This window comes from Podarcis pityusensis, assembly GCF_964106645.2.
Source record: "Podarcis pityusensis genome assembly, chromosome: 2".
Taxonomy (NCBI): Eukaryota; Metazoa; Chordata; class Lepidosauria; order Squamata; family Lacertidae; genus Podarcis; species Podarcis pityusensis.
The window spans coordinates 39,706,967-39,720,771 of NC_138029.1; the positions used below are offsets into that span (position 1 = coordinate 39,706,967).

Genomic DNA, 13,805 nt, shown 5'->3' on the forward strand with positions numbered 1-13,805 from the left:
AACAAAATTACTCTGGGAAATTTTCCCTCTGTTGTGTGTGACTTGTTCTCTATCCAGAAAACCACAGCTTCTCAAGATGGTTGAAAGGTCTCTGAGTTGCAAACTGGCAACCCCATGGGCATGGTTTTCAGACTTTCTTTCCATGTCAACTAATATGTCAAGGAACTCCTGCATCCTGTAGCGAATGTGGGGACATTATCTTTAGAGCACATGCACAGTCCATGTGGGGTATCAGCCAGGCCAGTTAACCTTCAGCAATGTCCCACGTGAATTGAGAATGCAAAAGGCTTTGCAAGCACCAAGCACCAGCTGATAGGCGGTGCTTGTCAATCCTACTTTCCGTGGGCAGTCACCTATTTATCTGCTCTATACCTGGCATCATACTTTTGACTCAGCATAGCAAAAAACATAATCAAGCTTTAGGAATGCATTCACCTTGAAAGAAGAGGTCTTCTGTAATCTTAAGAAACTGTATAGGCAAAAGCCTGGTTCAAAAAACAGGTTTCGTTAAGAATACATGGCAAACGGGGGCCACAATGTTTGGATTTTTCCTAAGCAACAATGCACCTGAATCAATATTTGTCATGTCTTCATATGAGAATCCTTTAAATGTCTTGAGGCAGCAGGGAGACTATCCAGCTGGTTGGCTCCCTGCTCCATAGCCCTCCCTCAGATCCCTTTGCCCACCTTCTCTTTCTCATCTGTTGTGGGGAACACAAACTGAACTCCTGTTTGCTGCAGAAGGCAGGGCAGCAGAGAGAAGGTGAAGGGGACCAGTAGGAGAAACAGGGCTTTAATGCATGGAGGCTGCAGGGTCTCTTGCTTCCTTAAGGCAAACCCAAATGGTGCAACAAGAAAACTCAGTTTCTGCTTATTGAAAGCTCTCCCAGCCCTCTTTTCTCTGCTGAGCAACCCTTCCTCAGGTGGTGTGATGGCCTGGGATTCGGACTCAGATGCTGAACCTGAGGGATCCCAGCCTGCACAGGATTCCCCGCCTCCAGAACCAGCTGAGCCGGGGCTGGGGCATGAGCCTGAAGCGTTCTCACCTGTGCTGGATCCTCAGGTGCAGGCATCAACTGAGTCTGCTCTGGCTCCTGAGGTGATGGAGGACCCATTGCCTGCAGGTGCTCCACTCTCAGCCCCGTCAGAGGAAGGTGAGGTTGCCTCCGGGTCCGGTAACCCTCCAGCCTCTCCTGAGCTGCAGAGGCTCAGGGCAGAGAGGCGGAGGGAACTAAATTCCCACAGGAGGTGTGCTAGCCTCCAGGCCAGGAGAGGCGAGTCACCAGAGGATCAGGGCCACCCTATGCCTCGGGGCAGATAAAAGCCGGCCAGCCCCAGTCCCAAGTTGTGGGAGCAACATTGTTGGTTGCTAGTTCCTGCCTGAGCTCCTGACCCGCCCTGACTCCCTGCTTGCATGCCTGTTCCTGACTTCATCCGACTCCCTGCCCTGCACCCAGCTTCAGCTACTACGGACTGCCTCCACGTTGCATCTTTGACCACGGACCGGACTTGGACCTCGCCTCTTGGGTAACCCACAGGACCAGCACAGGTGGTTAACTCTTCCCTCCACTGCAATTCTAATGATGATTGACCCCCATGCTGCTTTCGAGTTTTCCCCTAAGCTCAATAGCAGCATGGCAGGAGGGGCAATTTACATCAGGATGGTGGGAGGCAGGATTTAAAACTTTCCTCTCCCTGCAATTTCACTTGTGTTGTGCAGTTGAGTGGAAAACAGCTGAGAGGGATAAAAAAGAAGATGAAATGCAAAAAAGGGCTTTTCTGGAGCCCTACACCCCATCAGCTGATCTGGGAAGGGTATGCTGTGGGTCATGTAAGATTAAGCTGTGATTGACAAGCAGTCAGTGCCTTCACATTGCTAGCTTCTGAACTAGAGATAGAAAAAAGGCATGTTTCTTGGAGACGATGCATAATGATAAGAGAATGTGCACATTGCCCAGAGAATGTACAATATGCAACCTGAATATTCAGAATCCTGATGAAGTTCTTTCTCAGGTCCTTGTATCTTTCTGATTCCTCACCCCAAGCCCTCCTCTTCATCGGCTTCTCGGACCATGTGCAATCAATCTCCAAACCTGTTGGGTAGCATTGAATGATCAACTAGCAGTCTATCCCTGAGCATGTTAGCCTAAACAAAGTCTCACACAGTTCATGAAGTTCACTGGGGCTTGCTTCCAAGAGATTGTGCTGCCTGAACTCATAGAACTGTCCATAAGAGTTGTCCTCCACATTTTCTTGTTTGGATACTTTATTTGCTTTGACGGTCCCCCCCCCCCATATTGCCATATTAATTTGAATCATTCTTGTGCTGTGCCTTTTTCTTTTGGTTTCCAATTTCATGCAACGGGACTTCTCAGCAGAAATGTATAGGATTGTGCAGCGTGTTCTTGCACCAGGGTTGGGGACCAGGTAAGGCTGGACTTTACCTCCCTTCATCCCTGACCATTGCCCCATTGCTGGGGCTGATGGGAGCTGGAGTTCAGCAAAATCCGAAAAGCCACGGAGTTTCCCATCGCTGTCTTGCACAATTCTTTCTCGTGCCTCCCAAGCCACATTCCGGCTTCAGAAAAGCCTCTTGGTCTGTATACATTACTCATAGTTAAGCTGAGAGAAGGAATGAGTAATAATGCCAGGTATTTCCTGAACTACGCACCATCCCCTTCTGGTTAGGGCCTCCCCCTTCCTTTTGAAAATAAGAAAGATAACTAGCCACTTGTGGATTGGTGCTTATTCACAGCAATCTTAACAGAGAAGAGGCTGAGCACGCCAGCGGCTTATTTTATTGGATGCCAAGCTGCGTAATTTAACTCAAGCTTATGGAAGGTGACAGGAAAGAGTTAATATCCTGAGGCGCTGAGGAGTGTTCAGGTGTGACTGTTCTTTCATATCTGGACTGCGTGCAGCTACAGTGCAAACACCTTAGAAGGCAGCAGCTGTCGGAGTTGGAGAAGCAGCTCTGTTCAGGAGATATTATAAAATGGCTGACTCTGAATCCAGCTGTCCCAAAGAACTGCCACGGGAACTGATACCTGAAGACTCCACCCATGCGGCAAATGGATCACAGATCTGCGAGGAAGAGTGTGAGAGCGTAGGGTTGAAAAAGGAAGCAGACCCTCTGTCATCGGATCCAGAAAGAGGACACACTCCCAGCAATGGAGTAGGCCTGGGAGAGAATGTGACTGAAAATGGACCCAAAGAGGAGCCACCAGGCAAGATTGGGGAAGGGGATGCGGTAGAGGGAGAAGAGGTCCTCTGTGACTTCTGCTTGGCTGAGAAGGTGCTGGCAGTGAAGTCCTGCTTGACCTGCATGGTGAACTATTGCCAGGATCACTTGAAGCCTCACTTGGAGAACGCCAAACTCCAGACCCATAAGCTTATGGATCCAATGAAGGACATTGACATGCAGAGCTGCGAAGTCCACAAGAGACACCTCGGTTGGTTCTGCCATACTGACCTTGCGTGTGTCTGTGAGGAGTGCCTTGCAGATGGACACCAGGGACATAAGGCTGTCACCTGTGGGGTAGCCAGGAAAGAAAAGGAGGTAAATTGTAGCTTTCTGAGCGCTGTCAGTGTTCAGGGGGAATGTCATGGGATACTGGCTTGCTAGGAAATACGGGGCCTAGAGTTCTCATTCATACGCACACAGCCTTTTTACATGTGCATGGCTGGCCCAGAGTGCTGCTGGAGGGATTCCTGCTTGATATCATGTTAAGATTGTTTAGAATAGCAAACTTACTAGAGAACAGGCTTCACTGAATGCAGCTGAGCTTGCTGCTGAGTAAACATGCTAGGGTTTTGCTGCAAATGTCGGATGCCTGGGGTTTCATGGTTATGTAGCTTGAGATATTATGAAACCCAGGAGGCCATCCCACAGAAGGGATCACAGTTCAGGGGAAATCTGACAAAAGTTGGATGGACAAAAATGGGGTGTGCCTGCTTTCTGTTAGAAAAGGGTGGTATTGCCAAGTGTTATCTACACTCAGGGCCTGCTTGCAATTATCCCAAGCCCAGGGCAACTGGGGAGTTTGCTATATTACTAAGGACTGAACTGGTTGTGTCACCACTGGCAGCACATGCAGAATTTGGCACAGATCAGCTTTTGGCCCTTGGATGCAGATGCTGGGAAGCTGTGACTGAGTGTCAAATGCTGACCAATGCCAGCATATTTCTGGCAGTTTAGATGACTGGCTCTGTGGCTCAGCCCTTGGCTTTATGTCTTGACTCTCAGTGAGGACTGAGACAAAAATGCAGCTGCCACAGGACAAGAGAATCAGTAGTTTAGTAGGCATAATTCCTACAGCTAGAAGCTCAAGGTAGAAATTGACCTGGAAAGATCCTCAGCTGCAGTGAGAGTTTCCAATATACGACACCATCATGGGACCAATAGCTATTAAAGTTAAGATTCATTCACTCAAAGAGTTAATTAGCATTGTTGTGGCAATTGTGCACATGGTAGGTTTTGCATTTGAACTCTACTTGCACCCAGTGGTATATGGTTCAAGGAACCACTGCATGAAGTAGGGCTTTCTCAGTGGTGTCACCCTAGTTACGGAACTCCTGTCCAGTTGAGATCAAATGGTCTCCCACACTATCTTGACTGAGGCAGCAGCTTAGAAATTTACTCTCATTGGGGCACTGGAGCAGTGGAGCATAATTACAGTGCCTCTGTTGATATGATTTGTGTTATAATATCCATTATAGCGTATTGGATATTGCAAGGTATTCTGAACTGAGGTTTTAAAATGATGGTTTTAATGTCGTCATTTTATGATTGTTGGCTATGTGGGAGGAAGGACAGAACATAAGAAATAATGTAATAATTACTTCCTCCTTTCCACCTTCCCTTTCTATCACAAAGGGACTCGTATCACCCCCCCGTAGTTATGCAAGGTGGGTGTTATTTAAATCACTGAATATGAACACACATTTCACCCAGTGTTAAGAATAAGCTGCTGCATCTTTCATTCAGATGTTTAGGCAAAAACAAACATGGACTTTACATGTTCCTTGTAAAATATTTAGCTTAAAAATAAACAAACCTACAGCAATAATCTCAAAGGAGTGCCCGGTGCGCTTAATGATGAATTAGGGTGCAGTTTTGGGCAAACAATTATGAAGGAGTTCTGATTTCCTCCCATTTGGATGATTGTTTCCATGTCCCAGATTCTACATTGAAACTTTCCCAGCCTGAGGCTTTTATAATGTAGCAGTAATTCCAGAAATTGCTGTGAATCATAGTTTGGGTGAAAGAGACAGGTATTCATAGCCGTTATGACTACCTGTGTAGGAGGTGTGAGCTTTTGGCTTTTTCTGTCTATTCCTGTTCTCCGGGATAGAACTATTATTTGATGTTTCGTATTTAATACCAAAGGGATTTGTTAAGCTCATAATCTGTCCCCCTGAAGAATGCAAATTTAGATCAACCGAAGGTGTGGCATAGGAATGACATGGGGATGCCACCATGTGTTTAGCACCCCCAAAATGCACCTGCTTGCAGTATTAAATGCATGTGGACATGCAGTGTGGACATGCTCTTAGTTACAAATGGATCGTCCCCCACCCTAAAGGGCCAGAGGAACCAAATAATGTAGTATATTTCAGGAACATGTTGCTTCAGAAAGCAAAACTGGCTAACATTGTTCCTGCCACATCTTGCCTCAGCTGAAGTTTCTGAATACCTTTCAAGGGCAGCCTCGTGTGGAGCACATTGCAGGCATCTCATCTAGAATAGATGTGATCAAAACATGTGTGACAATATCAATCTGATTTCTCCAGGAAAGGGCACAGCTGGCACACTGGTCAAAGCTGTGCAAACACACAGCTGCCACCTCACAATCTCATGGCAAAGTTGGGTTCCAAGAGTACCCCAAACTGCAAACCTTGTCATTGAAGGGCAGTGCATCCCCATCAGGTACTAAGCTTTCCTACTGACCAACAGCACCTCTATCTGTCTGTTTGTTAGCCCATGATTGCACATTTGATGTAATGTGCACTTTGGCCCTCAGGGGATACGAATCCCAGATTGATTGCTTTTAAGGGAAAATGGATATTTCCATTTGATTCATGGCTTTTAAAAACTGCTGTTGAGTTGCCTCTTTCAATAACCACTGATTTTATCTATCCACAGTATGAACTTATTCAGCTCCAAGCAGGCTATGACTGGAAACTGAAGTCAGCAGAAAATGCAATTGAAAAGCTGCAGAGAAATTCAGAGTCTATAGTGGTAAGATTTTCACTAGGCCACCTCTTTCTTTCCAGCTAAGTTCCTGTTCAGGTTGGTCTCAAATTGGCTGCACAGTGGTGCCCCGCAAGACGAATGCCTCGCAAGACGAAAAACTCGCTAGACGAAAGAGTTTTCCGTTTTTTGAGTCGTTCCGCAAGACGAATTTCCCTATGGGCTTGCTTCGCAAGACGAAACGTCTTGCGAGTTCTTGCGAGTTTGTTTCCTTTTTCTTAAAGCCGCTAAGCCGCTAATAGCCGCTAAGCCGCTAAGCCGCTAATAGCCGTGCTTCGCAAGACGAAAAAACCGCAAGACGAAGAGACTCGCGGAACGGATTAATTTCGTCTTGCCAGGCACCACTGTATTGTACTGTATTAAGAAAGGCATACCCATAGCCCTCTCTTTGTTATAAGTAGGCTGTATCTTCGTAGACTTTGCTAACTGACTGTAACCCCACAAAACAATCTGGACCAGGGCTGGCTCCAGGTTTGGAAAGGACCTGGGCAAAATGTCCTCTGGTGGACCCCTCAGGCATAGCTGGTGGTGTTAGCAACAGCAGCAATTTCTCATTGACGCGGCAGCTAAAAAAGCCAATGCAATTCTGGGCTGCATCAATAGGAGTATAGCATCTAGATCAAGGGAAGTAATAGTGCCACTGTATTCTGCTCTGGTCAGACCTCACCTGGAGTACTGTGTCCAGTTCTGGGCACCACACTTCAAGAAGGACACTGACAAACTGGAACGTGTCCAGAGGAGGGCAACCAAAATGGTCAAAGGCCTGGAAACGATGCCTTATGAGGAATGGCTAAGGGAGCTGGGCATGTTTAGCCTGGAGAAGAGGAGGTTAAGGGGTGATATGATAGCCATGTTCAAATATATAAAAGGATGTCACATAGAGGAGGGAGAAAGGTTGTTTTCTGCTGCTCCAGAGAAGCGGACACGGAGCAATGGATCCAAACTACAAGAAAGAAGATTCCACCTAAACATTAGGAAGAACTTCCTGACAGTAAGAGCTGTTTGACAGTGGAATTTGCTGCCAAGGAGTGTGGTGGAGTCTCCTTCTTTGGAGGTCTTTAAGCAGAGGCTTGACAACCATATGTCAGGAGTGCTCTGATGGTGTTTCCTGCTTGGCAGGGGGTTGGACTCGATGGCCCTTGTGGTCTCTTCCAACTCTATGATTCTATGATTCTATGATTCATAATGTCCTGGAGCAACCTGGTGCCCTACGGATGTTGTTGGACACCAACTCCCATCTCAGCATGGCCAATGGTCAGGGATGATTGGAATTGGAGCCCAAAATATTTGGAGGGCACTGGCTTCGGGAAGGATGCCCTGGAGCATCTGATGTCGTAACTCTCTGGGAAATCCAAATGATGGCTTGCAGATGTAGCTTCATGATGTGAAGGACCATGGTAGTGGCCCTAGGATGCTGAGTGCTGATGATGACCATTGTCATCATGGAAAAACAGGGACTAAAGTTTGTGGTTTAGCATTTTAATCATTTTGATCTCTCTCATTCCCCCTTTTATGCTCATCTTGTTCTTTGATTCTTCTCAAAGTATAGCCACAAAATCTGTGACAGTAGGATCAGTGTTCCTATGGACCCAAAACACTTCTTACCTTGTCTGGATTGTTACTCACATGTGCCAACTTTGATGGCCAATGTGGAAGAGGAGTGGCAGGCTCAATCTGCTGTGGAAACAAAAGCTTGATGATATCATCCAGCAGATGAGTAACATTTCTACGTGGCTGGGAGGTTCCCACAGGGTTGGTCCTCCTTAAAATAATAGAGGAGTGACTAATGCAATTCATTTTCACTTATTGGAAAGCTTCTTAAACTGCGTAACCCTTCTGCCAGCCTGGTAGTTGCCTGAGGAATGTAAAATATTCTGTGGGTTGCTCCTCCGGCTTGAAGGTTTATCTTGGTGGTTGGGAACTTACAGCCCTTCAGATGTTTTTGGACTCCAGTTACCATCATCCATAATCATTGATCATGTTGGCAGGGGATGATGGGAGTTAGAGTCCAACACCATCTGAAAATCTGTATGTGTGCCATCCGTGATGTAGATGATCCTGTCTCCATGTTGACCAGGTATGGCACACTCCCAGCGCTGAGTAGTTGAATGACAGCTGTTGACAGACTGGTCTTGTCAGGAGTTGGCTGTCTAATAGAGGAAGGGGATATTCTATGTCTCTGTTGCTCATTTATTTTCACAGTGCCTTCTGTTTTCTCTCCTTCAACAGCTTTTTTTCTTTCTTTTGCCCTCACATCTCATATTAATATGGGCACATTTATCAATCAATTTATTATATTTTTATCCCACCTTTGCTCCAAAGAGCTCAAGGTGGCATACATGGTTCTCTTTCCCTTTCTTATTTTATGTTTGCAATAACGCTCTAAGGTAGGTTAGGATGAGAGACAGTGAGTGGCCCAAGACCCAAGGCCACTCAGTGACATTCTTAGCTGAATGGAGATTTGATTGCTGAACTTCCAGGACTTGGTCTGACACTTTAACCACCACACCACACTGGACCTCTAACCACTGCACTATGTTACTTTTCCAATAACAAAGATGGTGATTTCCTCCCCCTGCAGAGTTCCGTATCTGAAGTGAAAACCTTGGTGGAAGAGAAGTTTGAGGAGCTGCTCCAAGCAGTGAAGAAGACTCAGTCTGTTGTGCTAGCTTTCCTAGAGGAGAAGGAGCGTGGTGCCGTTAATCATGCTAATGGGATAAAGATCCATCTTGAGAACAAGCGGGTGGTGATGGAGGAATGCAAGAGCAGGCTGGAGAAGATGGCCACACACACGAATGACATCATCTTTCTGAAGGTACCTTAAGTGGCAAAGAGGCAAATGGTCAATTGGTGTTGCTGACTTAACATGGTCAAATGTTTGGGTTAAGGAAATGCTAATGAAATGCAACCCTTGCTGTCTCATTGCATTTCTTTCTGTAAGATGTGCGTGCTCCTGTGTGTTTGCGTGATCTGAGATGCTCAACCAGGCCTGTGGCCCCTCTAGTCTAGCATCCTGTTCTCGCAGTGGCCAACCAGATGCCTCTGGGAAGCCCACAAGCAGGACCCAAGTGCAAAGGACCCCTCCCCCACTTGTGATTCCCAGCATGTGATATACAGAGACATACTAGGTTTGACAGTGGAGGTAGAATATTGACATTCGGTGGCAAGTGACCATGGATAGCTGTATCCTCCACGAAATTGCCCTGTCCTCTTTTAAAGCAATCCAAGTTGGTGGCCATCACTGTCTCCTGTGCGAGCAAGTTCCATCGTTATACTATGCATTGTGTACGTGTTTGTGAGACCAGCTGCTGCTACATGGGCAGCTAATGTGTGCATTTGAGTGAGCAGAAGCTGCTGGTGAGAGAAGCTGCTCCTATGCATGTACTTCATTTCTGCAGCCTTCAGCCTCTTGGCTCAAACTCCTCCAGTACCATGAGATTGGGGAGCTGTCTGACTTTCCAGAAGCAGCAGGAGCAAGCCTGAGACCAGGAGGCCTGAGTCAGCCAGGGAGCTGTCCAGCCAAAGAGCCAAGGATGAAACTGCTGCCCTAGCAGCCATCAGACAATGACTGAGTAGTTTTGTGGATGGTTCTGATGCCCAGCTCCTTCCTGGAGTACCCGCAGGGCCCCTGATCTGGAGCAGTTGTTGCTTCCTGCTCCCCCTCCCAAGCAGGGTTGGGAGATGAGATGGATCTTGGCCTGCCAAACAGGGGCTATGTCTCTGGACCTGGGATTTGGCCACTTTGAGTTGATTTGGAAAAGAAAAGTGGAGGTAAATATTAATAGCAATGATGGCCAAGAAACAGGAAGGTTATTAGGCTGCAATAACTTGAACCAATCATGTGCATGATGTGTGCCTCCTTTTCTCTAGCTGCCACAGAAGAGCAGTTAGTTGCAGGGAGTGAGGCCAGGCTAAGCAGTGCATATCCCTCTTTTGTAGCATCTTCCTGTTTAGCACATTGTAAGGGAAGGATAAGCCCAGCCCAGCCCAGCTGCGACTCCCCTGAAAAGCGATCCAGTTAGGCTTAAATAACAACTCCTATAGTTGTTTTAAAAATATTAGTTGTTGCGTGAGGTTTGTGTTTGGGAGAGAGGTGGGGGCAGGGAATCAAACACCCAGAGTGGAAATGGTTAAGCTTTGGCTTCTCACCTGTGTCTGGCCCCCCACAAAACAGCCCTTGCACTGCAACTAGGCTTTTAAAACAACTTCCATTGCCACCAATGGATGCAGGGTTTGTTTGGTTTTGCCTAATTGCTGTGTGGGGAGGTAGCATTGAGGTTGGGCGATTATATGTTGGTTGGAGAGGCCCTACCGGTATTTATGTATGTATGTGGGTATTTATTAACAGGAATACTGTGAATTCAAGAAGAGCGAAGGAGACGACACATTGCCCAGTGTCTACATTGGTCTAAAAGACAAATTGTCAGGGATCCGAAGGGTGGTCACAGAGTCCACGGAACATATTTTACAACTTTTACAAACTTCCTATAAGGACAAGTTGCAGGAGTTTGCTAAAGATGGTGAGTGCCTATCTACCAACCCTCTCATCCAGTCCAGTGACCACTTCCTCTGTTGTTCCTGCAACTAAGCTGTTGTGTTACTTTTCTTTTTGCAGAGGACGCTGGCATCAAAACAATGGTGTCCGCCATGATCCCATTCAAGCACCGCATAACGGCCCCAGAACCTAAAAGCAGGAGTGACTTCTTGAAATGTAAGGCATAATTATATACATGACTGTATCTTTCAGATGAATAGACTCTTAAGAGCAAGCCTGTTGGTTTGTTGAGTTTTGAGGGGAACAGTGAGAGGAAAACAGTGGTTTTAAACTAAGACGATATATTTCTTGTTCCTCCAAAGATATTTGCCCATTGACGTTTGACCCGGTTACTTCTCATCGCTATTTGAGGCTCTTGGAAGACAACCACAAAGTCACCAACACCACGCCGTGGGAGCACCCGTACCCGGATCACCCAGAGAGATTTCAGCACTGGCGCCAGGTGCTGTCGGGCAAAAGCTTATACATCAGCCGCTACTACTTTGAGGTCGAGATATTTGGGGCTGGCGTTTACATTGGCATGACGAACAAGAGCATTGACCGGAAGGGTTCCGAAAGCAACAGCTGCATCTCAGGGAATGACTTCTCCTGGTGTGTTAAGTGGAATGGGAAGGAGTTCTCTGCTTGGCATAGTGATGTGGAGACACCATTGAAAGTCCAGGGATTCAGCAGGATAGGAGTTTACCTGGATTACCCCAGGGGCACCCTCTCCTTTTACGGCATTGCTTCGGATGTCATGACTCTTTTGCATAAGTTTGAGTGCAAGTTTACTGAACCTCTCTACCCAGCCTTCTGGCTATCCAAGAAGGAGAACAGTGTGCAGATTGTCAAGTTGTGGGATGAGGCTGAGGCCACTCTGGCACCTCTTCCTGCTCACTTGGGAGAAGCAGCTTCTTCCAGTACAGCCTTGGCACCTGAGAGCGAAGCAGAGGCAAGTACAAAGACATCAAAGTCGGGACACAGCCATTGATTAAGTGATGTGATCATGGGCACTCCTTCTTACTACAAGTGCGCCGCTGAATTAATTAAAAGGTAAAGGCAGACATGATGGCCTCTAAGGGGGAAAAAATCAAATATCCGTATTAGCGCAATACTTTTATCTGGCCAACAAACACATCACAAAACCAGGTGAGCTGAATTGTTCATTGCATGTTTACCTTTTTGGTTGCCTACTGGCCCACTAAATATCTTCTCCAAATTGAGAAACAGCTGGGGGAAAGGGAATCTCCAAGGTCACACTGTTTACTTTGTAGGGAACTGATGCACCTTTAAAGACTGGCATTGGCTGCCTCAGTGTTCGCCTGCTCCCTGATGCTCAACTGATACATGTGTAAAGAAGCATTTTTTAACAACATCAACAGCAGCAGCGCTGCAAGTCTCCAGTTCTCTTGTCTTGTGGCCTGGATGAGCAGTTCCACAGCATTAGAGCTGTTCAGTTTCTGAAAACAACTGTTCTTTCTTAGCAAAGGAATTTGTGGGCATTTCTCATTTACTGCATTATCTTGGCAGGTTGAATAAACTTTGGTTTATTATTTATCACATTTTATTATGTTTTGATTCTTTGACTGTTTTGATATGGTATCAGAATTTGTTTTCTGCTTACACTGTCTGGAAAAATCTGTGGTTTGGATTTTCTAAACTAATAACATTACATTGAGTGAAATGTGGCTGGATAACCAAGGACCAGGTGAAATTGTCCCAGGGCCTAGACCTCGTTTGTGGGCCACCTGTTGCCCATTCCTGGCCTATAGCAAAGCAAATCATCATTGATTGATTTATTGATTTTTTAATACTAGATGCTCGCAAAAATCAAATGAGCAGGGCCCCGACCCACAGGTTCACAGTATGTGGCAAGTACAAAGGCTGTTGATTCAGGACAGGGGTCATGCAAACTTGGGTGTGGACCATTTTGGACAAGGCTATCACTGAGTAAACTGCCGATTGCATCTTGACAGTTTTGTTTGCTCGCTAGCCGGTTAAACACCACCTCTAAACTGAGAAACAAAGCAACTAATGGTCAAGGTTTCCCTTTCTTTAAGTGATTTTGTTTTTCTTTAGAATTCCCTTTTTCCCGTGGGAAGTGTGTTACAAAAAGGAAATCTTATTTTATTTTAACTTTGTTAACTTGCGAATTCAGGAATGGAGGAGAAATGACTGTGATGATAAAACTGCCTTTTCTGCAGTACAGGTGAAGTTCAAACTGCACAGACACAAAAGAAATGTCTCATAGCTGCTCTCTGTACAATTTCTCCTCCTGTACCGGCCATCCTAGCCAGAGAAGGAGTAGTTCAACTAGCTTCTGCTGCTTAAGCAAAGGCTGATGATGTCAAGATTTTAGGACAACCTGTGCCCCATAAACCGCTTTGAACTCCTAAAGTCATGTAGCTTCCAACATCCCCCATTAGGCAAGGGAAAGGCCTACCAATGTAGACTTCTGAGTGTGTGGGCTTTCCTGAGAGCTGTGTGCACAGTTTACCTTTGAAACAGTTTCGAAGCATACATTTGACCCTCACAGATTTACAGTTCCCAGCAACTCCTAAGCAACTACAGTGCAAAGAAATATTGGAGGGTGAAAGGTGCTATGAATGTCCTTTAAATGTACAATGTGTACACAGGCAAAGGAGGCTATGCACTCAGGTTTCTAGCTCCCAAGGAATTCTTTGTGGGTAGTCTATTCACATAGGCTTAATCCAGTGCTTTTTTCCTAGAAAAAAAGAGGTACCAGAACTCACCATCATTCTACCATGAACACCTCCCTCATTCTCTTAGAATGGCAATGGTGCCCACCTGAGAGAAGCCAGAACTGCGTTCTGGTGAGTTCTGGCTGAAAAAAGAAAGCCCTGGCTTTACCCCTGTAAACATCCATGGCTAACACAGGGACATGAGGAGCAGGAAAAGCTCATTTTGTGCCAGCTCCCCAGTAACTGTTTGCTTGAAGAGCAATGTGTATAATGTAAAAACTGGGCTCTAGTGCAGTGGTTGTAACAGAGATTCTGT

General features: G+C 46.2%; 1 protein-coding gene across 1 annotated transcript; it reads left to right on the forward strand.

The window, feature by feature from the left end:
• The first annotated feature begins 2,817 nt into the window (after positions 1-2,817).
• Positions 2,818-12,349, forward strand: TRIM16 (tripartite motif containing 16). Its single transcript, XM_080993810.1, has 6 exons — positions 2,818-3,559; positions 6,146-6,241; positions 8,835-9,068; positions 10,602-10,773; positions 10,869-10,964; positions 11,111-12,349. Exons 1-6 carry the CDS (start codon positions 2,996-2,998, stop codon positions 11,776-11,778), a joined length of 1,830 nt encoding a protein of 609 aa, XP_080849936.1. The 5' UTR covers positions 2,818-2,995; the 3' UTR covers positions 11,779-12,349.
• Positions 12,350-13,805: the final 1,456 nt, after the last annotated feature.